The following is a 24,943-nucleotide window of genomic DNA, read 5'->3' on the forward strand; positions in this document are numbered from 1 at the left end:
GAATGAAGCTTTGTGGATAGAGTTTAGGAATAAAAAAGGGGCAGCCACATTGTTAGGTATTTATTATAGACCCCCAGATAGTCAGCAGGAAATTGAGGAGCAAATATGTGCACAATTTGCGGAGGTGTGTTGAAAACAATAACATTAGGGTAATTATATTAGGTGATTTCTATTTTCCCAACATTAATTGGGATAGACATAATGTTAAGGGCTTGGATGGAGTGGATTTCTTGAAATGTGTACAGGAGAAATTTTTGTGCTGACAGGTGACGTCACTAACAGGTGACGGTCTGGAATGCGCTACCTGGGAGGGTGGTGGAGGCGGGTTGCCTCACATCCTTTGAAAAGTACCTGGATGAGCACTTGGCACATCATAACATTCAAAGCTATGGGCCACGTGCTGTTAAATAGGATTAGGTAGGTAGGTCAGGTGTTTCTCACATGTCAGTGCAGACTCGATGGGCCGAAGGGCCTCTTCTGCACTGTGTGATTCTGTGATTCTTTCTTCCAAGAGGCAGAATGTGTTACAAAAGCTACACTTACCTCGCTGGAGAGTGGGAGGTCAGAACTCCAAGTCCTGGCAGACCTCAGAGTTTCCATGCATGAGAAGGCTGGGAGTGGGCAACACATGAATTTCCGCATTTTAAGCTCTGTGGTCCGGGGACCAGCCCAGCGTGCCTGTGCATGAAGAAAAATGGCATGAAAATCCAGGTTATGTGACTGGGAGCGGAGCGCAATTGAAAACAAGTGTCCCAGGCAGGGGAGAGGGTGAGGGGGCAGGGAGAAGTCCCAATAGAAGAGTCCCAGACAGGATACAGGGACAGGAAGAGGTCCCAGTTAAGTTTAAAAAATAAGGCTGCGGTTAGCAGACTTTAAGCTCAGGAGAAGCCCTGAAGATCCAAGAAAGCAGCAGAAGATTGGTGACTCCAGCTTTGGGCCACAGGGGTGAAGGTACACTTTTGGAGCAGTAGTGTCTGCTCGGCACGGCCCAAGGGCTGAAGTTGTGCTTGTGAGTTAGTGCTTGAATGCATACTCAGGGATCCAGGGAACGGGATCTCAGGAGATGAAACTGAAACCCTGCGAGGTGGGCCATCGTTGATGCCATCTGAGTTGGAGAGATTTGTGCTGAGAATTTCAAGACATGATCTTCGGAGGTGAATACTGGAATCCTTTGTAAGAGAGACAGAGTTTCAGTGCGACTGTTTATTGACATCTGGGTGAGTTGTTGAGAACTCCATGCACTCTCTCTTGGTCGCATTGGCCATTTATTGTGAAGTGCGGTGTGTTTGACCATGGCTTACTTGTTAATTCGCATGTACCTCATATTAAACCTGAATGTTGGAGTACAAGAAAGATATTGCAAATTGTTTTATCTTTTTGACCTTGTACAGTAAAGTTTGTTTGTTCAAAATCAGTGGAATCTTCTGGCTTTATTCACTGAACAAGCGTCTTGAATCTCAAACTTTGTCTACTTTAAAACATTATTGGTCCCTAACTGAATCTTACCAAAAACTTGGCCTCAGTTTTCATGCCATTTTTCTTCATGCACAGGCTGGTCCTCAGCCTGAAGAACTTAAAAATGCAGAAAAGCATGTGTTGCCCACTCCCAGTCTTTGCATGCATGGAAACTCTGAAGTTTGTCAATCCTTTGGAGTTCCCGACCTCCTGCTCTCCAGCAAGTATCATAATAACATATTCATTCTAACATCCACACTTAACAGCCAGTCTTTCACTTGTGTCACATGCCCACCATAACCTCCAGTTTTATAAAGTCAGAACTTAAAAGATTAAAATGTAGTTGTTAAACTTACAAATGTAACCAAAGCAGAAAAAGTGAAAAAAAGCTAACCCATTAATGTCCTTTCTTGCACAACAAAGCAATCATCGTATCATTATTTACAATATTTACAACACAAGAAATATTATTCCATTACTGAGAATCTGGCAAAAATGGCTTCTGGGACAGAATCTTTAGATATATCTGCAGTGTTGACACTGTAAGAATTTTCACATGTTCCAAGTTCAGCTTCTTTCACTCTCAATTGTGCCTCAATTGGAGCAGGAATGCCTTGTTGGTTTCAACCAAGTCCTGAACCTTTGTTCCAGCCTTTGGCTCGTAACATCCAGCTTCCAATATTATCTCTGCCAATTCCAACTTTAGTTGATTGCTCAAAATCAATAACTTGGAGTGTAAAAAAACGTTTTCCTCTTGGGCTCTGGGATTCCATGCTTCTCTTTCATTTCTGCTGCCCTGTTTCTGTTCTTCATCTCTCATTCAGCCTTCTCTAAAGCTTCAAGTTCTGTCACTTTTACTCTTCTGTGAATCTCTAGATTTTGCTTGTGCAGTTCAGGGGTTGCTGACATCCGATGAATATTTCTTTACTGGGGAACTGTCTTCTATACAAAAAGCAGGCCACTTTCTTCCAATCTGTCAGTTTCTCCTTTCCATCATTGGCCTTTTCATGTTCTTCAGTATCACTTTCTCCAATGTAAGCTGCTATAGGACCTTACTGTGGGCTCTTCAGCATATAGTCCCTTCATCAGGAGGAGCAGACCTCCTTAGGACTTTGACTGTTGCTAGTGACCTCTCTGCTGAAGTACGTTGCTTTCTCTCAAACGACGCAAAGCCAGCATCTGCCACTGCAGACTCCTTCCACTCATCCTCTCTGGGTTGCCCAATGGCCTAGAAGCTGGATTCGAAATTTTCTTTGTTTATTCAAACTCTTAGCCCATTGTTCCAGGTCTTTGTCAATTTGCTGTGCAGTTTTGCTCTTTGGTTTTTCTTTTTTCTCTTTATCAGCTTTATTAGCTGCACTAGCAGCAGCATTCTGTTGTGCAGTATTTTTGGATGCATGCACATACTTCTGCTTTGCTCCATTCCAGTATAAATATTGTAGAGTTTGTGTACTATAGTAGGACTGAGAGTTAGGATCATAGTAAAGTCCAGGCTGCTGATCAAGTAAAATCCAGATGAATCATCATAATGGTAACTGGAAACATCAGGTACAGAGAATTTGGAGTCTGAAGAAGCAGCACCTGGGTATGCTATTGACCGGCATGTGTCACTTAGACGTCCAACATCTATCTGAGCAAAAACAGAATTACCTGGAAAAACTCAGCAGGTCTGGCAGCATCGGCGGAGAAGAAAAGAGTTGACGTTTCGAGTCCTCATGACCCTTCGACAGAAGGGTCATGAGGACTCGAAACGTCAACTCTTTTCTTCTCCGCCGATGCTGCCAGACCTGCTGAGTTTTTCCAGGTAATTCTGTTTTTGTTTTGGATTTCCAGCATCCGCAGTTTTTTTGTTTTTATCTATCTGAGCACTTTGCTGGTAGCTTTGCATGCTTCTTGAATATATTTGAACCGACAATATAGGTGTGTTTTCAGAAGTACTAACAGCAGGACCTGTGAAAGTAGCTGATGCCTAGTATGTGACAGATGGTTGTTGACTGTGGTCCATAGGCCCTTGTTGAAAGTGCTGGTATTCCTGCAACTACTGTATTTAATATTCACCATACTTATCAAGTTCAGATAGTGGGAGGTAATTGTAAACTGAACCCTGTTGAGCCTGGCTTGATGACCACTGAGCTGCAGCAATGACTGTACTTGCAACAATCACGGAATGATCCGATTTCCATCACCAAAGGAGAGGTCCTTCCTTGCACTCTTTGCCAAATCAACACCAATAATTTTGCCATCATGCTTAATGGCGGCTGAAAGGATTCTCTGCTGAGCACCTCCTCTCCTTTAGTCAGGTTCCCAAAGGTCTCAGCCAACCAAACTTCTCACTCTATCATATCCCCTGACCTTCCCCTCTCTGATGCTGAACGTTCAGTGCTCAGCAAAGGACTCCGTTTCATACCCTTACGCCCTCACCTCAATGAATTTCGGGCTCAGCACGATGCTGAACTCTTCTTCCGCCGCCTTCGTCTCCGTGCTCACTTCTTTGGGCAGGAGTCCTCTCCCTGTTCAACGGATCCCTTTACCTGCCTCCAATATTCTCCCTCCACCTGGAGCCCTCCCTCTGGATTCTTACCTGCTCTTCATCTTTTCATTGAGAACTGTTGGCGTGACATCAGTCGTCTCAATTTCTCTGCTCCTCTCACTCAATCTAACCTCTCTCTTTCTGAACTTGCTGCACTCCATTCTCTCAGGTCCAACCCTGACTTTGTCATCAAACCTGCTGACAAGACTGGAGCTGTTGTCTGGAGCACTGACCACTACCTTGTAGAGGCTGAGTGTCAACTCACAGGCACTTCCTCCAACCTCCCACTGGACCATGACCCCACCACTGAACATCAAGCCATTGTTTCCAGGACTGTCACTGACCTCATCTCCTCTGGAGATCTACCCTCTACTGCTTCCAACCTTATAGTCTCCCAACCTTGGACAGCCCGCTTCTACCTCCTACCCAAAATCCACAAACAGGATTGTCCCGGCAGACCAATCGTGTCAGCCTGTTCCTGCCCCACGGAACGCATTTCTTGCTATCTTGACTCCATTCTCTCTCCCTTTGGCCAGTCCCTTCCCACCTACATCCGCAACTCCTCCCATGCCCTACATCATATCAATAATTTCCAGTTTCCTGGCCCCAACTGCCTCTTCACCATGGACGTCCTATCCCTCTACACCTCCAGCCCCCACTGGGATGGTCTGAGGGCTCTCCGCTTCTTCCTCGAACAGAGGCCCGAGCAGTCCCCATCCACCACTACTCTCCTCCGTCTGAACTTGTTCTCTCATTAAACTATTTCTCCTTAAACTCGTCTCACTTCCTCCAAATAAAAGATGTGGCTATGTGTACCCGCAAGGGCCCCAGTTATGCTTGTCTCTTTTTGGGGTGTGTGGAACATTCCTTGTTCCAGTCCTACTCAGGCCCTCTCCCTCTCTTTCTCCGGTACATCGATGACTGCTTCAGTGCTGCTTCATGCTCCCGTCTGGATCTGGAAAAATTTATTAATTTTGCTTCCAATTTCCGCCCCTCCATCATTTTCACGTGGTCCATCACTGACACTTCCCTTCCCTTCCTTGACCTCTCAGTCTCAATTTCTGGTGATAGACTGTCCACTAATATTCATTACAAGCCTACTGACTCACACAGCTATCTCGAATACAGCTCCTCACACCCCGCTTCCTGTAAGGACTCCATCCCATTCTCTCAGTTCCTTCACCTCCGTCACATTTGTTCTGGTGATGCCACTTTCAAAAACAGTACCTCTGACATGTCTTCCTTCTTCCTTAACCGTGGTTTTCCACCCACGGTGGTTAACAGGGCCCTCATCCGTGTCCGGCCCATCTCCCACGCATCCGCCCTCACACCTTCCTCTCCCTCCCAGAACCATCATAGGGTCTCCCTTGTCCTCACTTATCACCCCACCTTCCTCCGCGTTCAAAGGATCATCCTCCACCATTTCTGCCAACTCCAGCATGATGCCACCACCAAACACATCTTCCGTTCACCCCCCCCGGCGGCTTTCCGCAGGGATTGTTCCCTCCGGTATACCCTGGTCCACACCCCCATCACCCCTATACCTCAACCCCCTCCCACGGCACCTTCCCATGCAACCTCAGAAGGTGTTACACCTGCCCCTTTACTTCCCCCCTCCTCACAGTCCAAGGGACCAAACACTCCTTTCAAGTAAAGCAGCACTTCACTTGCACTTCCCTCAATTTAGTTGACTGCATTCGTTGCTCCCAATGTGGTTTCCTCTACATTGGAGAGACCAAACGCAGACTGGGTGACCGCATTACGGAACACCTTCAGTCTGTCTGCCAGCATGACCCAGACCTCCCTGTCACTTGCCGTTTCAACACACCGTCCTGCCCTCATGCCCACATGTCCGTCTTTGGCCTGCTGCAATGTTCCAGTGAACTCAACGCAAACTGGAGGAACAGCACCTCATCTTCCAACTAGGCACTTTACAGCCTTCCAGACTTCATATTGAGTTCAACAACTTCAGATCATGAACTCTCTCCTCCATCCCCGCCCCCTTTCCGATCCCTCCTTTTCCAATAATTTATAATTTTAAAAAATATATTTTTCTTTTCCCACCTATTTTTAAATGTATTTCAATCTATTGTTTTATCTCCACCTTTTAGCCCATTTCGATCCCTTCCCCCCACCCCCATTCAGGCCATCTGCCACTTACTTGTCCTGGTTGCTACCCTTAATGTCCCCATTAGCACATTCCTTAGATAATATCACCACATTTAACACCCCTTTGTCCTTTTGTCTATGACATCATTGGCAATCTCTTCTTTGCCTCCACCTATCACTGGCCCTCTATCCAACTCTACCTGTCCCACCCCCCTCCACCAGCTTATATTTCACCTCATTTCTCTATTTCCTTAGTTCTGTTGAAGAGTCATACGCACTAGAAATGTCAACTGTGTTCCTCTCCGCAGATGCTGTCAGACCTGCTGGGTTTTGCCAGCTATTTTTGTTTTTGTTTCAGATTTCCAGCATCTGCAGTATTTTGCTTTTTTCTCACTCATCTAACTGAGTTACTGGCTCTTTGTTATTTAAACCTGTCTGCCTGACTTGGGATCGGGTCACTACACAGTCTGGGAAAATCCCAGGGACTTCCTCTTGTAACTGTTCTGTCTCTTTTTTCTCGCTTGGTTGGTCTAGGACTCGAGGAGGCACAATCACCCTATTCCCAGAAAAATCGTTACCAAGCAGAAAATCTATGCCAGCCACCAGCAGGTTAGGGACAATCCCTACAATAATTGGCCCAGAAACTGTTGCTTTGCTGCATCCTTGTATAAATATTGTGGAGTTTATGTATTGTAGTAGTACTGAGAGTTAGGGTAATTGTAAAGTCCAGTCTGCTGATCAAAGTAAAATTGTCATATTGTATGTGGATCCAATATAGGGGACCAGACATGTATTCTCCTCCAATCCCATTTATCAGCATTTTAGCATTCATGGAAATGTTAGGTTTTCCCCCCAGCATTAAGGACTGAGGTCTTGTGTCAGTAAATAAATAGTAAAAAGGTGGTAAAAGAAAGAGTATGGCAGATTAGGGATAAAAAAGGGACTTCCAAGTGGAGGAAGGAGAAATAGCGGAGATATTAAGCGAGTACTTTGCATCTGTCTTTACGAAGGAAGAAGATGCTACCCAGGCCGAGGTGAGAGAGGAGGTAACTAGTACATTCAAAGAATTTACAATTGAAGAGGAGGAGGTGTTAGAAAGATTATCTTTACTTAAAGTAGATAAGGCACCAGGACCAGATGAGATGCGTCCAAGGGTACTGAAGCAAATGAGGGGAAATTGCAGAGATTTTAGACACAGGGGTGGTGCCACAGGACTGGAGAACTGCGAATGTTACAGCCTTGTTCAAAAAGGGGTGCAAGGATAAAGCCAGCAACTACAGACCAGTTTGACATCATTAGTAGGATAATTTCTGGAAGCTATATTTAGGGACAAAATCAATAATCAGTTAGACAAGTGCAGGATAATTAAGGAAAGCCAGCATGGATTCATTAAGGGAAAATCATGTTCACCTAACTTGCTGGAGTTTGTTGAAGAGATAACAGCGAAGGCTGATAAGGGCAACGCTGCTGAGCTGGTGTATATGGATTTTCAAAAGGCATTTAATACAGTGCCACACAACAGGCTTATGAGCAAAATTCTAGCTCATGGAATAAAAGGGAAAGTAGGCACTGAGATAAAAAAAATTGGCTGAGTGACAGGGATCGAGAGAAGTGATAAATGGGTGTTTTTCAGATTGGAGGAAGGTTTGTACTGGAGTTGTGTCGGGACCCTTGCTCTTCCTGATATATATTAATGAGCTAAACTGTGGTGTTCAGGGCATGCTTTCAATATTTGCAGATATGAAGATTGGAAACATTGTCAGCTATGATGAGGACAGTCTTGAACTTCAAAAGGACATAGACTTTTTTTTATTCATTCATGGGATGTGGGCATCACTGGCTAGGCTAGCATTTATTGCCCATCCCCAATTGCCCTTGCTCAGAGGGCATTTAAGAGTCAACCACATTGCTGAAGGTCTGGAGTCACATGTAGGCCAGACCAGGTAAAGATGGCAGATTTCCTTCCCTAAAGGACGTTAGTGAATCAGATGGGTTTTTATGACAATTGGCAATGCTTTCATAGTCATTACCAGACTTTTAATTCCAGATTTTTATTGAATTCAAATTTCACCATCTGCCCTGGTGGGATTTTGTGATTCTGAGATTTGAACTTGGGTCCCCAGAGCATTACCCTGGGTCACTGGAATACTGCCTTCCCTAATGTTGATGGATTGGACAGACAAGTGGCAGATGAAGTTTAAAGCAGAGAGGTGTGAGGTGATTCATTTTGGTAGGAAGAATATAGAGAGTACAAAATGTAGGGAGACTGTAAAGAAATTGCAGGAATGTCCTTTAGGGAAGGAAATCTACTGTCCTTCCTTTGTCTGGCCTACAAGTGACTTCAGACCCACAGTAATGTGGTTGACTCTTAAATGCCCTCTGAACAAGGGCAATTAGGGATGGGCAATAAATGCTGGCCTTGCTAATGACACCCACATTCCAGGAACAAATTGAAAAAAAAGGAACTTTGATGTGTACGTGCGTAAGTCATTGAAGATGGCATGGCATGTTGAGAGAGCAGTTAATAAAGCGTATAGTTTCTAAGGGTGGAATTTTCTGTGCTCATTGTCGTCGGCGTCAGGGGATAATATGGCACAAAGGCCAAAAATCGGATGCACGCCAGTGTGAAACCAACTTGCGATTGTCCGCTTCACTCATCAATGGCAGGCTGCCTTCATTTTAATACATCTGCATAGCATTATAAGCCATGCTCACCAGAATGATCCTCCCATGCTGGATCATCCAGGCAAGTTAGCGTGATTGCACGCCAACATGTTTCACAACAGCATTTATAAGGCGTGTACTTTGAGGGGAACTCAGATGTGAGTGCTCACTAACGTTGCGCAGTGCTCGCGAGGGTCACCCGTTTGACTTCAAGGTTGAGGAGCCACACATTCAGGCAAGAGTATAGGCAAGTTACTTTTTCCCGGCTGGCTGACAGTGCGGTGCTGGGGTAAGGACTGCACTGTGGTTGGGGCAAATAGGGGGCAATGCAGTATGCTGTGAGGTGAGTTGTTATGTGGGGGGGGGGGCAAGGCAGCCTGGTCTAATTGGTAGTCACTAGGTTCATGCAAGATGTGTGGACGAGAGCAGGGACTGCAGAGAAGATGAGTGAACACACCACAGAACCATGGTACAGGGAGCCATTCCAGTTGGGGAAGAAAATAGGAACATAGTACTGGTAGGGGACAGTATAATTAGGGGATAGATGCTGCTTTCTGCAGCTTTGAGTGTGAGTCCCGAAGGCTGTGTTGCCTGCCCAGTGCCAGGATTAAGGACATCTCCTCAAGGCTGGAGAGGAACTTGGATGTTCACGGGATGTGGGCTTCACTGACTGGGCCAGCATGTATTGCCCATCCCAAACTGCCCTTGGTGGTGAGCTGCCTTCTTGTACCACTGCAGTCCATGTGGTGCAGGTACACTCACAGTGCTGTTAGGAAGGAAGTTCTAGGATTTTGACCCAGTGACAGTGAAGGAACAGCGATATATTTCCAAATCAGGATGGTGAGTGGCTTGGAGGGGAATTTCAAGGTGACGGTGTTCCCATCTATCTGCTGCCCATGTCCTTCTGGAGGTGGTGGTCATGGGTTTGGAAGGTGCTGTGGAAGAAACCTTGGTGAATTCCTGCAGTGCATCTGGTAGATGGTACACACTTCTTCTACTGTGCTTCGGTGGTGGAGTGAATGTTTGTGGATGTGGTGCCAATCAAGCTTTGTCCTGGAGTGGGTGGGGAGGGATCCAGTTGTCGTCATCCACTTTGGTACCAACGACATCAATAGGACTAGAAAGGAGGTTACGCTGAAAGAATTTGATCAGTTAGGAGCCAAATTAAAAGCAGAACCTCCAAGGTAATAATCTCGGGATTACAACCTGACCCATGGGCAAACTGGCATAGGGTAAATAGAGTCTAGGAGTTAAATACAATAGCTAACTGGAGTCAAAGGGTTTCAGTTCATAGGGCACTGGCACCAGTACTGGGGTAGAAGAGAGCTGTTCCAATGGGACGGGCTTCACTTGAACCATGCTGGGACAGTGTCCTGGCAAATCAAATAACAAGGGTTGTAGGGCTTTAAATTAAATTGAGTAGGAGAGGGTTCTGTACAGCGGATATGTAGGCTTATATAGCAAAAGGATATGGAAGGGTAGCTATTTAGGTAATGATATCCAGAGTGTGACAGGAAAGGACAGTGTACAAACATAAAAAAACAGCAGCAAATAGGACTCTTGTGATGAGTAACTCACCTCCTGATTCCCCAAAGCCTGTCCACCACCTACAAGGCACAAGTCAGGAGTGTGATGGAATACTCCCTACTCGCCTAGGTGAGTGCAGCTCCCACAACACTCAAGAAGCTTGACACCGTCCAGGACAAAGCAGCCCGATTGATTGGCACCCCATCCACAAACATTCACTCCCTCCACTACCGACGCACAAGATCAACAGTGTGTGCCACCTACAAGATGCACTGCAGGAATTCACCAAGGATCCTTAGACAGCACCTTCCAAAACCACGACCACTACCATCTAGAAGGACAAAGACAGCAGATAGATGGGAACACCATCACCTGGAAGTTCCCCTCGAAGTCACTCACCATCCTTGGAAATATATCGCCGTTCCTTCACTGTCACTGGGTCAAAATCCTGGAACTCCCTCCCCAACAGCACTGTGGATGTACCTACTCTATATGGACTGCATCGGTTTAAGGTGGCAGCTCACCTTCTCAAGGGCAACCGGGGATGGGCAATAAATGCTGGCCCAGCCAGCAAAGCCCACATTCTGTGAATGAATTAAAAAAAAGGGTCAAAGGGGGGAAATATGGTAAAAAGGCAAAATTAATGGCTCTTTACTTAAATGCACGTCGTATTGAGAACAAAATAAATGAATTAACGGCACAAAGAGAGGTTAGTGGGTATGATCTTATAGCCATTGTAGAGGCATAGTTACAATGAGATCAAAGCTGGGAACTAAATATTCAGGGGTATGTGACTTTTTGAAAAAAACAGGAAGAAAAGGGTGGTGGGGTAGCTTTGTTAGTACAAGATGGAATAAGTACGATAGCAAGAAATGATCTTAGTGGAGGCTGAGCGTCAACTCGCAGACACTTCCTCCTACCTCTCTCTGGACCACTGAACATCAAGCCATTGTTTCCAGGACTATCACTGACCTCATCTCCTCTGGAGATCTTCCTTCCACAGCTTCCAACCTGATAGTCACCCAACCTCGGACAGCCCCCTTCTACCTCCTACCCAAAATCCACGAACAGGACTGTCCCAGCAGACCGATCATGTCAGCCTGTTCCTGCCCCACGGAACTCATTTCTCATTATCTTGACTCCATTCTCTCTCCCCTTGTAGTATAGTAGATGTACTATACTTGGATTTCCAAAAGGCGTTTAATAAGGTACCACATGTAAGGCTACTTAATAAGATAAGAGCCCATGGTGTTGGGGGTAGTACATTAGCATGGATAGAGGATTGGCTAACTAATAGAAAACAGAGAGTTGGGATAAGGGGGGCATTTTCAGGATGGGCAACCTGTAACTAGTGAAGTGCCACAGGAATCAGTATCTGGGCCACAACTATTTACAATATATGATTTGAATGAAGGAAGTGAATGTACTGTCGCTAAGTTTGCACAAATAGATGAGAAGGCAAGCTGAGGATGACACAAAAAGTCTACAAAGGTATATAGTCAGGTTAAGTGAATGGGCAAAAACTTGGCAGGTGGGATATAATGTATGAAAATGTGAGGCTTTGGCAGGAAGGAGCTGAATATTATTTAAATGGAGGAAGACTGCAAACTGTGGCGAGTGGAGTCTGACAGCAATCAGTGGGGCCTCAACTACTTATAATCTGTATTGGTGATATGAAGAAACAGACCGTACATTGTAGCCAAATTTGATGATACAAAGATGGGTAGGACGGTGGTTTGTGAGGCGGATGCAAGGAGTCTACAAAGGATGTGGATGAGTTGAGTGAGTGGGCGAGATTTTGAAAGATGAAGTATAATGTAGGAAGGTGTGACATCGTCTACTTTCGCAAGAGGAATGACAGACTGAACAGAGAGACAGCAGAGTGCTGCAGTCTGGAGAGTGTACTTAACATGAATCACGAGGTGTTGGGATGCAAGTATAGAAGGCAATTAGGAGGGTGGATGGAATGTTGGCCTTTGATGCAAGGGAAATGAGCATAAAAGTAGGGAAGTCTACAGCCCTTGCTTCCCTTTCACTGTTGGATAGTTGTACAGCTCTCCCCCCTCCCTGTTGGAAGGCAGTGGCTCTTCAGCCCACCCCCCTCCCTGCTGGATAACACTGGTTCAGTCCTCCTCCCTCCCTATGGGATAGCAGTGGTTCAACCCTCCCCCTACTGTTGTATAGCAGTGGTTCAGCCCTCCCCTCTCCTGTTGGATAGCAGTGATTCAGCCCTCCCCCCACCTGTTGAATAGCAGTGGTTCAGCCCTCTCCCTCCCTGTTGGAATGAAGGGGCACTGCCGCTCCCTCCCTGTGGGATAGCAATGGCACAATGCACAAAGCATTTAGAATTTTTTTAATAAACAAAAAGATCCAGGTTGAGCGATCAGCTTGTCAGAACATTGCTGCACATAACCCTAGAATACTGGACTGGTGAGCTGCTGCTTGCAATCTGCGCTGGGACTCACACCAATATTTGTATGTAGTTTTCCACTGGTGATAACATGTGAGGCAGTCTGTCTCCAGCGCCAGTAACAGGCTGTAGGCATTGTGTGAATGGAGAGTGAGAGACAGACTCACCCCATCAGTGAATTGTCCTGTGCCCCTGCTGGCTCCTGACTGCCCACTATTCATGCTGCACTCGATCCAAAGCCACATAAAAGCTCTTCTTGTCATCCAGGCAGTGCCAGCCAATGGGCCCAATTTCACAGTCGGCACAAACCAGGTACTTGATATTGTTCACGTTCTTGGTGAAGCCAACATTCTCAAAGGTGTACATGTCATCAACGAACCAGTGTTCTTGTAGCATGTCCCCTTTTACTGAGCTTTCCTCAGTGCCCAGTGCCACTCTCTGCCTCATAGATGGAAGAAAGAGCTGCAAAATAAAGCACACCCATTACCTACATTGCCGACTCAGCACCAGCTCCACCATGGTTACGATAACTAGGTCGTATTTGCAGCAGAATGAATTTTTTGAGGTCACTAATATGGTGGGTCGGACAGTGTGTAAGGATGTTGTCTATGTGGACTTCCAGAGGCATTCTGAGTTCTCACAAAAGTCATTAGCAAAAATAAATGTACAAGACATTGCAGTAACCTTGTGATGGTTCATTAATTGGTTGGGATGTTAAAGGGAGTGTAAGGATAAACATAATGTTTTCTTATTGGTCAGGTGTGACTAGTGGTGTCCACCCTTCAGGAATCTGTACTGGGGCTTCAGGTTTTCACCGTGTATATCAATTACCTCAATCCAAGTTTGCTGATGACACCAATTTAGGGCCACAACAAGTACAGCAAAAAATTGCAAAAGGACATGGATAGTTTGAGTGACTGGGCAAAACTGAGGCAGATGGGTTCAATGTGGGGCAGTGAAAGGTCATCCACTTTGGACCTAGTAAAGGTAGATCAGAGTAATTTTCTGAATGCTGAACTGTGGAGGAGCAGAGAGAGAGTTAGAAGTCTCTACAGAAATCAGAGTAAGCTTGTGAACAGATAAAAAATGTGCAATGAGGCAGGGTTAATTGTCATAGTAAAGATACACTGGGAAATAGTGATCATAATACCATTGACTTCCACATTAGGTTTGAACATGACATACTCCAATCACAAACAAAAATCTTATACTTAAATAAAGCTAAATAATTACATAGGTGAGGGGACAGCTAGCTGAGGTCAATTGGGTAAATGGACTAAAGGGTAAGTCGGTAAATAAACAGTGGGAAATATTTAAGGAAAAATTTCAATGTTCAGCAAAAATACATTCCATTGATAAACAAAAACTCAACAAGATAGATCCATAAGTGGCTTACTCAGGAAGTTATGGATAGTATTAGATTAAAGGGGTTGATATCATTGCCAAGAATGGTAGCAAGTCTGAGCATTGTAAGTGTTTCAGAAATCAGAAAAAGGCTACTAAAAAGTTGATAAAAAGGGAAGTAGAATGAGTAGACTGGCCAGGAATATAAAAACAAATTGTATGAGCGTTTACAAGTACAATGGAAGAGAATAGTTAAACTAAACATTGGTCCCTTAGAAACAGAGACAAGAAAAATTATCATGGGGAATGAAGAAAGGACAGGAACATTGAAGACATATTTTGTGCCTGTCTTCACAGTAGAAGATGTGACATCCAACAAATCCCCAGGATCTCACTGCCTACATCCTAGGGTTCTGAAAGAGATAGCTGTAGAAATAATGGGTACACTAGCTATGATTTTTGAAAATTCGCTAGATTCTGGAACAGATTGGAAATTAGCAAATGTAACTCCGCTATTCAAGAAAGCAGTGAGAATGAAAACAGGGAACTACAGGCCAGTTAACCTGACAGTCATCAAGGTGCTGGAATCTGTGATTAAGGAAGTCTTAAACAATGCACTTAGGAAAGCATATTTTGATTAGACCATGTCAACATGGTTTTACAAAAGGGAAATGGCGTTGGACAAATTTATTAGAGCTTTTTGATGATGTAACTAGTAGGGTGGATAAAGGGGAACCAGTAGATATAGTATATTTGGATTTCTAAAAGACATTCGATAAAGGTGCCACACAAAAGGTTAACAAGATAAAAAATTTATGGAGTTCGTGGGGAAGGGGATGGTCGGTGATAGACTGGCAAGGTCAGAGGATTGGTTAAAGGACAGGAAGCAGATATAGGGATAATTGGGGCAATTTCAAGTTGACAGGCTGAGACTAGTGGAGTGTTGCAAGGATCAGTGCTGGGACCTCAGTTATTTATGATTTATATTAATGACTTAAAGGGACAGAGTAATGCATTGAGGTTTGCTGGGTGGGAATGCAAGCTGTGAGGAGGACAACAACAAAGAGATATAGACAGGTTAAGTGAGTGGACAACAAGTTGGCAGATGGAACATAACATCTGGATGTGTGAGCTTATTCACTTTGGTATTAAGAATAGAAAAGCAGAATATTTTTTAAAAGGTGTGAAACTTGTAAATGTTGGTGTTCAGGGAGACTTGTACAAGAAACAAGAAGTGAGCATGTATAACAAACAATTAAATGGTATGTTAGCCTTTATTGTTAGGGGATTGGAGTTTTTTTATTGACTCATGGGATATGGGTTTCGCTGGCTAGGCCAGCATTTATTGCCCACCCCTAATTGCCCTCGAGAAGGTGGTGGTGAGTTGCCACTTTGAACTGCTGCAGTCCACATGGTGTAGGTAGACACAGAGGGCTGTTAGGGAGAGAGTTCCAGGATTTTGATGCAAGTACAAGAATAAAGATGATTTGTTGCAATTGTACAGGACTTTGGTGAGACCACACCTGGACTACTGTGTGCAATTTCAGTCTCCTTATCTAAGCAAGGATATACTTGCACTGGAGACAGTATAGTAAAGGTTCACTAGAATAGATGAGAAGGTTGTTGTACGGTAACAGGCTGAGTAAATTGGGTCTACGCTATCTAGAGTTCAGAAGAATCAGAGCTGATCTCATTGAAACATACAAAGATTGTGAAAGAGCTTGACAGCGACAGGGTAGATACTGAGATATTGTTTCCCTTGGCTGGGGAATCTAGTTAACATGGGGGCACAGTCTCAGAATAAGGGGATACTCATTTAGGACTGAGATGAGGGGAAATTTCTTCAAAGGGTTGTGAATCTTTGGAATTCTCTACCCCAGAGGGTTGTGGATGCTCCATCCTTGAATATATTTAAGGCTGGGATAGACAGATTGTTGGTCTCACAGGCAATCAAGGCATATGGCAAATGGGCAGGAAAGTGAAGTTGAAGCCCAAGATTAGCCATGATCATACCAAATGGAAGGACAGGCCCAACTTGTATGACCTTCTTCTGTTCCTACTTCTAATGCTCTTACGAAATGTTGGATTTTAAGGTGGGCTCGGATATAGAGGAGTGAAAGCTACGTTAATTACCTCGAGCTTTGATTAGATCCTATCTGAAGTAACTGCATGCAGTTCTGGGCACCACACTTAGGAAAGGTATATTGCACTTGCAGGGTGCAGTGCAGATTCACCAGAATGGTACTGGAGCTAAAAAGGTTCAATTATGAGGACAAGTTAGATAGGCTAGGGCTCTATTCCCTTGAATATAAAAGGTTTAAAATAATTGAATAGCAGCATGTTTAAAATGATTGATAGATTTGGTCGGGTAGATTTGGCAAAGCTGTTCCCTCAGAAGGAATTCAGAGCATGGGGGTACCCAACCCCCAACAGCCCTCCCTTCCCACCCAACCCTTAGCTTCCAACCTGCCTGCCCACCCCATCCCCCTCGAACTTCCCATCCCCCCACCAACCTCTCACCCCCACACACGCCTCTAATATCCCGCCACCCCCACAGGCCCATCACTCCCTTACTCATCACTCCCCCTCTCCTTCCCCTCCCCCCTCACTCCCCTTCCCCGTCACTCCCCCCTTCTCTTCCCCGTCACTCCCCTCTTCCCTTCCCCGTCACTCACGCCTCCCTCTCCCTCCCACTACTGCTCCACACCCTCCCACCTGCCCTCCCTCCTCCCTCCCACCCCCCACCCCTTCCCTTCTGCGCCACTCCCCCCGCCCCTTCCCCGTCACTCCCCCTGCCCCTTCCCTTCCCCGTCACTCCCCCCAGCCCCTTCCCCGTCACCACTCCCCCCTGCCACTTCCCCTTCCCCGTCACCCCCCTTCCCCTTCCCCATCACTCGCCCCTTCCCCTTCCCTCCCCCCTTCCCCGTCACTCCCCTTTCCCCCCTCCTCCCCCGCCCCGTCCTCCTCCTCCCCTTCCTCTCACTCCCCCCTTCCCCTCCCCCTTCCCTCCTCCCCATCACTCGCCCCCTTCCCCTCCCCCATTCACCATCACTCGGGGGGCCCCTCCTCCCCCCTCTCCCTCCACTTCCCCCTCCCCTCCTCTCCTTCCCCATCCCCCCATACCCCCTCCCTTCCCCCCACTCCCCTTACCCTCCCCCTCGAACCTCCCATCCCCCACCAACCTCTCACCCCCACACACGCCTCTAACCTCCCGCCACCCCCACAGGCCCATCACTCCCTCGACAGTCCCCCTCCCCCCGTCCCTCCCCTCTCTTCCTCGTCACTCCCCCTCCACCTCCCCCCTCACTCCCCTTCCCCGTCACTCCCCTTCCCTTCCCCCCATTTCCCCTACCCCCTCCCCTCCTCCCCACTTCCCCTGCCCCCTCCCCTTCCCTCCCTTCCCCCCCTCCCCCCTTCTTCCCCCCCCTTCCCTTCCTCTCCGCCCCCAAACTTCCATTCCCCTCTCCCCTCCCCCCAACTCCCCTCCCCCCCCAAACTTCCCTTCCCCCTCCTCCCCCCACAACTTCCCTTCCCCCCTCCCCACGCCCCCAACTTCCCTTCCCCCCTCCCACCCCAACTTCCCTTCCCCCCTCTCCACCCCCCAACTTCCCTTCCCCTTCCCCCTCCCCCCAAATTCCCTTCCCCCTTCCCCCCACAACTTCCCTTCCCCCCTCCTCCCCCCCAAACTTCCCTTCCCCCCTCCTCCCCCCCAAACTTCCCTTCCCCCCTCCTCCCCCCCAAACTTCCCTGCCCCTTCCCCCTCTCCCACCCAACTTCCCTTCCCTTCCCCCCTCCCCCCCAACTTCCCTTCCCCCTCCCCCAACTTCCCTTCCCCTTCCCCCCTCCCCCCCAACTTCCCTTCCCCCCCTCTCCCCCCCCAACTACCCTTCCCCCCTCCTGCCCCAATTTCCCTTCCCCTTCCCACCTCTCCCCCCAACTTCCCTTCCCCCCTCACCCCCAACTTCCTTTCCCTTCCCCCTCCCCCCAACTCCCCATCCCCCCTCCCCCGCAACTCCCCATCCGCCCTCCCCCCCAACTCCCCATCCCCCCTCCCTCCCAACTCCCCATCCCCCCTCCCTCCCAACTCCCCTTCCCCCCTCCCTCCCAACTCCCCTTCCCCCCTCCCTCCCAACTCCCCTTCCCCCCTCCCTCCCAACTCCCCTTCCCCCCTCCCTCCCAACTCCCCTTCCCCCCTCCCTCCCAACTCCCCTTCCCCCCTCCCCAAATTCCCTTCCCCTTCCCCCTCCCCAACTTCCCTTCCCCTTCCCCCTCCCCAACTTCCCTTCCCCTTCCCCCTCCCCAACTTCCCTTCCCCCCTCCCCCCAACTTCCCTTCCCCCCTCCCCCCTCCCCAACTTCACTTCCCCTTCCCCCCTCCCCCTCCCCAACTTCCCTTCCCCCCTCCCCAACTTCCCGTCCCCCCTCCCCCCTGCCCAACTTCCCGTCCCCCCTCCCCAACTTCCCTTCCCCCCTCCCCAACTTCCCTTCCCCTTCCCCCTCCCCAACTTCCCTTCCCCTTCCCCCTCCCCAACTTCCCTTCCCCTTCCCCCTCCCCAACTTCCCTTCCCCTTCCCCCTCCCCAACTTCCCTTCCCCTTCCCCTCTCCCCCACTTCCCAACTTCCCTTCCCCTTCCCCCCTCCCCAACTTCCCTTCCCCCCTCCCCAACTTCCCTTCCCCCCTCCCCAACTTCCCTTCCCCTTACCCAACTTCCCTTCCCCTTCCCCCCTACCCAACTCCCCTTCCCCCCTACCCAACTCCCCTTCCCCCCTCCCCAACTTCCCTTCCCCCCTCCCCAACTTCCCTTCCTCCTTCCCCCCTCCCCAACTTCCCTTCCCCCTCCCCAACTTCCCTTCCCTTCCCCCCTCCCCAGCTTCCCTTCCCCCCTCCTCCCCCCACAACTTCCCTTCCCCCCTCCTCCCCCCACAACTTCCCTTCCCCCCTCCTCCCCCCACAACTTCCCTTCCCCCCTCCTCCCCCCACAACTTCCCTTCCCCCCTCCTCCCCCCACAACTTCCCTTCCCCCCTCCTCCCCCCACAACTTCCCTTCCCCCCTCCTCCCCCCACAACTTCCCTTCCCCCCTCCTCCCCCCACAACTTCCCTTCCCCCCTCCTCCCCCCACAACTTCCCTTCCCCCCTCCTCCCCCCACAACTTCCCTTCCCCCCTCCTCCCCCCACAACTTCCCTTCCCCCCTCCTCCCCCCACAACTTCCCTTCCCCCCTCCTCCCCCCACAACTTCCCTTCCCCCCTCCTCCCCCCACAACTTCCCTTCCCCCCTCCTCCCCCCACAACTTCCCTTCCCCCCTCCTCCCCCCACAACTTCCCTTCCCCCCTCCTCCCCCCACAACTTCCCTTCCCCCCTCCTCCCCCCACAACTTCCCTTGCCCCCTCCTCCCCCCACAACTTCCCTTCCCCCTCCTCCCCCCACAACTTCCCTTCCCCCCTCCTCCCCCCACAACTTCCCTTCCCCCCTCCTCCCCCCACAACTTCCCTTCCCCCCTCCTCCCCCCACAACTTCCCTTCCCCCCTCCTCCCCCCACAACTTCCCTTCCCCCCACAACTTCCCTTCCCCCCTCCTCCCCGCACAACTTCCCTTCCCCCTCCTCCCCCCACAACTTCCCTTCCCCCCTCCTCCCCCCACAACTTCCCTTCCCCCCTCCTCCCCCAACAACTTCCCTTCCCCCCTCCTCCCCCCACAACTTCCCTTCCCCCATCCTCCCCCCACAACTTCCCTTCCCCCCTCCTCCCCCCACAACTTCCCTTCCCCCCTCCTCCCCCCACAACTTCCCTTCCCCCCTCCTCCCCCCACAACTTCCCTTCCCCCTCCTCCCCCCACAACTTCCCTTCCCCCCTCCTCCCCCCACAACTTCCCTTCCCCCCTCCTCCCCCCACAACTTCCCTTCCCCCCTCCTCCCCCCACAACTTCCCTTCCCCCCTCCTCCCCCCACAACTTCCCTTCCCCCCTCCTCCCCCCACAACTTCCCTTCCCCCCTCCTCCCCCCACAACTTCCCTTCCCCCCTCCTCCCCCCACAACTTCCCTTCCCCCCTCCTCCCCCCACAACTTCCCTTCCCCCCTCCTCCCCCCACAACTTCCCTTCCCCCCTCCTCCCCCCACAACTTCCCTTCCCCCCTCCTCCCCCCACAACTTCCCTTCCCCCCTCCTCCCCCCACAACTTCCCTTCCCCCCTCCTCCCCCCACAACTTCCCTTCCCCCCTCCTCCCCCCACAACTTCCCTTCCCACCTCCCCCCCAACTTCCCTTCCCCCTCCCCCCCAATTTCCCGTCCCCCTCCTCCCCCCACAACTTCCCTTCCCACCTCCCCCCCAACTTCCCTTCCCACCTCCCCACACCCCCAACTTCCCTTCCCCCTCCCCCCCAATTTCCCGTCCCCCTCCCCCCCAACTTCCCTTCCCCTTCCCCCCCTCCCCCCCAACTTCCCTTCCCCTTCCCCCCCTCCCCCCCAACTTCCCTTCCCCTCCCCCCTCCAACTCTCCTCCCCCCCAACTTCCCTTCCCCCAACTTCCCTCCCCCCCCCAACTTCCCTCCCCCGTTCCCCAGCTTCCCTCCCCCGTCCCCAACTTCCCTCCCCTCCCCCTCCCCTCCCACCCCCCCCAATTTCCCTTCCCCCCTCCCCCCCAACTTCCTTCCCCTCCCCCCAACTCTCCTCCCCCCCAAACTTCCCTTCCCCCTCCCCCCAACTCCCCCCCAAACTTTCCTTCCCCCTCCCCCCAACTCCCCCCCAAACTTCCCCTCCCCCTCCCCCCCAACTTCCCTCCCCCATCCCCAACTTCCCCTTCCCTTCCCCCCTCCCCCTCACTTCCCTTCCCTCCTCCCCCACTTCCCTCCCCCTCCCCTCTCCCCCACTTCCCTTCCCCCCTCCCCTCCCCCCCAACTTCCCTCCCCCCCCCTCCCAACTTCCCTTCCCCCCCACCGTCCTCCTCCCAACTTCCCTTCCCCCCCCCCCCCCCCCGTCCTCCCAACTTCCCTTCCCCACCCCCGTCCTCCTCCCAACTTCCCTTCCCCCCCCCCGTCCTCCTCCCAACTTCCCTTCCCCCCCCCGTCCTCCTCCCAACTTCCCTTCCCCCCCCGTCCTCCTCCCAACTTCCCTTCCCCCCCCGTCCTCCTCCCAACTTCCCTCCCCCCCCCCCCGTCCTCCTCCCAACTTCCCTTCCCCCCCCGTCCTCCCCCCAACTTCCCTTCCCCCCCCGTCCTCCTCCCAACTTCCCTCCCCCCCCCCCCCCCCCCGTCCTCCTCCCAACTTCCCTTCCCCCCCCGTCCTCCCCCCAACTTCCCTTCCCACCCCCTCCTCCCCCCAACTTCCCTACCCCCCCCCTCCCAACTTCCTGTCCCCCCCTCCTCCTCCCAACTTCCCTCCCCCCCCCGTCCTCCCCCCAACTTCCCTTCCCCCCCCTCCTCCTCCCAACTTCCCTCCCCCCCCTCCTCCTCCCAACTTCCCTCCCCCCCCTCCTCCTCCCAACTTCCCTTCCCCCCCCTCCTCCTCCCAACTTCCATTCCCCCCCCTCCTCCTCCAACTTCCCTTCCCCCCCTCCTCCTCCTCCCAACTTCCCTTCCCCCCCTCCTCCTCCTCCCAACTTCCCTTCCCCCCCCTCCTCCTCCCAACTTCCCTTCCCCCCCTCCTCCTCCTCCCAACTTCCCTTCCCCCCCTCCTCCTCCTCCCAACTTCCCTTCCCCCCCTCCTCCTCCTCCCAACTTCCCTTCCCCCCCTCCTCCTCCCAACTTCCCTTCCCCCCCCTCCTCCTCCTCCCAACTTCCCTTCCCCCCCTCCTCCTCCCCCCAACTTCCCTTCCCCCCCCCCCTCCTCCCACCTTCCCTTCCCCCCCCTCCTCCTCCCAACATCCCTTCCCCCCCCCGTCCTCCCAACTTCCCTTCCCCCCCCTCCTCCTAACTTCCCTTCCCCCCCCCCCGTCCTCCCCCCAACTTCCTTCCCCCCCCCCCCCGTCCTCCCCCCAACTTCCCTTCCCCCCCCCCCCGTCCTCCCCCCAACTTCCCTTCCCCCCCCTCCTCCCCCCAACTTCCCTTCCCCCCCCTCCTCCCCCCAACTTCCCTTCCCCCCCCTCCTCCCCCCAACTTCCCTTCCCCCCCTCCTCCTCCCAACTTCCCTTCCCCCCCCTCCTCCTCCCAACTTCCCTTCCCCCCCCTCCTCCTCCCAACTTCCCTCCCCCCCCTCCTCCTCCCAACTTCCCTTCCCCCCCTCCTCCTCCTCCCAACTTCCCTTCCCCCCCTCCTCCTCCTCCCAACTTCCCTTCCCCCCCTCCTCCTCCCAACTTCCCTTCCCCCCCTCCTCCTCCTCCCAACTTCCCTTCCCCCCCCTCTCCTCCTCCCAACTTCCCTTCCCCCCCCTCCTCCTCCCAACTTCCCTTCCCCCCCCTCCTCCCCCCAACTTCCCTTCCCCCCCCCTCCTCCCCCCAACTTCCCTTCCCCCCCCCCTCCTCCCCCCAACTTCCCTTCCCCCCCCCAACTTCCCTTCCCCCCCCTCCTCCCCCCAACTTCCCTTCCCCCCCCCCTCCTCCCCCCAACTTCCCTTCCCCCCCCCTCCTCCCCCCAACTTCCCTTCCCCCCCCCCTCCTCCCCCCCAACTTCCCTTCCCCCCCTCCTCCTCCCCCCAACTTCCCTTCCCCCCCCTCCTCCTCCCCCCAACTTCCCTTCCCCCCCCTCCTCCTCCCCCCAACTTCCCTTCCCCCCCCTCCAACTCCCCCCAACTTCCCTTCCCCCCCCTCCTCCTCCCAACATCCCTTCCCCCCCCTCCTCCTCCCAACATCCCTTCCTCCCCCCCAACTTCCCCTCCTCCCCCCAACTTCCCTTCCTCCCCCCCAACTTCCCTTCCTCCCCCCCAACTTCCCCTCCCCTCCAACTTCCCCTCCCCTCCCCTCCAACTTCCCCTCCCCTCCCCTCCCCTCCCCTCCCGGTCATTCAGCCACCCACCTCTCTTCGCCGGTACCGCGCTGTCCCTGGGCCCAGCACCCGGGAGCCGCACCGCTCACACACAACCGCCTTTCCGTTGGTGCCGGTGGCGCTCACTAAACTGGAGGAGCTTGGCCCGGGCCCAACCTCAGCTTCCGGAGGCCCAGCCCGCTGAGCCTCCGCTCCGCTCCCGCTCCCCCGCTCCATGGCGCCTCCGCACCCAGACATGCAACTTCCGCTTCCGGTACCGTCCTGGAATATCGGACTGTGTCTGCGGTGAAAAAGTTCCCTCGGATACTGAACCCTGAGGAAAATAACCGAGAGACAGTCAATTTAACTCAAAATCAGGCACAGAAACAGGCCTTTGGGCCCAGGCCGTTAATGCTGGTGTTCATACTCCACAGGAGCCATCTTTTCTCATTTAAATCTATCAACGTTACCATCTTTCTCAAATGCTAACAAAAGCAAAGTTGCTGGAATTCTGAAAACTAGGAAATATGTGCATGTGTGGCAGCTTGATTTTTTATTCGTTCATGGGATGTGGGTGTCACTGGCTAGGCCAGCATTTACTGCCCATCCCTAGTTGCCCTTGAGAAGATGGTGGTGAGCTGCCTTCTTGAAGCACTGCAGTCCATGTGGTGTACGTACACCCACAGTGCTGTTAGGGAGGGAGTTCCAGGATTTTGACCCATCGACAGTGAAGGAACAGTGATATATTTCCAAGTCAGGTTGGGGAGTGACTTGGAGGGGGACTTCCAGGTGGTAGTGTTCCCAAACTGGGCATTAGTGAGCAGCTTATTGCTCAGCAAGTGCCACTTGAGAGCACTGTTGATGACCCCTTCCATCACTTTACTGATGATCTAGAGTGGATTGATGGGGTGGTAATTGGTGGTATAAAAACAAAAAAACTGCGGATGCTGGAAATCCAAAACAAAAACAGAATTACCTGGAAAAACTCAGCAGGTCTGGCAGCATCGGCGGAGAAGAAAAGAGTTGACGTTTTGAGTCCTCATGACCCTTCGACAGAACTTGAGAACTCAAGACCTGCTGAGTTTTTCCAGGTAATTCTGTTTCTTTTTGGTAATTGGTGGGATTTGTCCTGCTTTTTGTGGACAGGACATACAGACATACGTGGGCTATTTTCCACATTGCTAGGTAGATACCAGTGTTGTTCTGGGGCACAAGTCTTCAGTACTGTTGCTGGAATATTATCAGGGCCTTTAGCCGTTTCTTAATATCACGTGGAGTGAATCGAATTGGCTGAAGACTGCATCTGTGAAATTGGGGACTTCCGGAGGCTGGCCGGGGTGGATCACCCGCTGAGCACTTCAGGCAGAAGATTGTTGTGGATGCTTCAGCCTTAGCGTTTGCACTGATGAGCTGGGATCCCCCATCTTTGAGATAGAGATATTTGTGGAGCGTCCCCCACAAATAGCAACCCGGTTTGTTGTTTAATTGTTCACCACCATTCACGACTGGACGTGGGAGGACTGTAGAGCTTAGATCTGATTCATTGGTTGTGGAATCGCTTAGCTCTGTCTATTATTTGCTGCTTAGACCTGTGTTGTAGCTTCACCAGGTTGACACCTGGTGCTGCTCCTGGCATGCCCTCCTGCAAACCAGCATTGATCCCCTAGCTTGATGGTAATGATAGAGTGGGGGATATGCCAGGCCATGAGGTTACAGGTTGTGATTGAGTACAATTCTGCTGCTGCTGAAAGCCCACGGCGGGCGCTTCATGGATGCCCTGTCTTGAGTTGCTAGATTTGATCAAAATCTGTCCCATTTAGCACGGCGGTAGTGCCACACAACACGATGGAGTGTATCCTCAATGTGAAGACAGGACTTTGTCTCCACAAGGACCATGTGGTGGTCACTGTTACCGATACTGTCATGGACAGATGTATCTGCAGCAGGCAGGTTAGTGAGGATGAGTATGCTTGAGTATGTTGGTTCCCTCACCACCTACCGCAGGGCCAGTC

General features: G+C 51.4%; 1 protein-coding gene and 1 pseudogene across 1 annotated transcript; both read right to left on the reverse strand.

Moving 5' to 3' along the window:
* Positions 1–1,716: 1,716 nt before the first annotated feature.
* On the reverse strand, positions 1,717–6,177 carry LOC121282429 (annotated as a pseudogene).
* A 6,446-nt stretch (positions 6,178–12,623) lies between these two features.
* Positions 12,624–23,207, reverse strand: rabif (RAB interacting factor). Its single transcript, XM_041195893.1, has 2 exons — positions 22,983–23,207; positions 12,624–13,157 (listed from the first exon to the last, which is right to left on the reverse strand). Exons 1-2 carry the CDS (start codon positions 23,187–23,189, stop codon positions 12,909–12,911), a joined length of 456 nt encoding a protein of 151 aa, XP_041051827.1. The 5' UTR covers positions 23,190–23,207; the 3' UTR covers positions 12,624–12,908.
* Between the last annotated feature and the right edge of the window lie 1,736 nt (positions 23,208–24,943).

This window comes from Carcharodon carcharias, chromosome 9 (genome assembly GCF_017639515.1).
Source record: "Carcharodon carcharias isolate sCarCar2 chromosome 9, sCarCar2.pri, whole genome shotgun sequence".
Taxonomy (NCBI): domain Eukaryota; kingdom Metazoa; phylum Chordata; class Chondrichthyes; order Lamniformes; family Lamnidae; genus Carcharodon; species Carcharodon carcharias.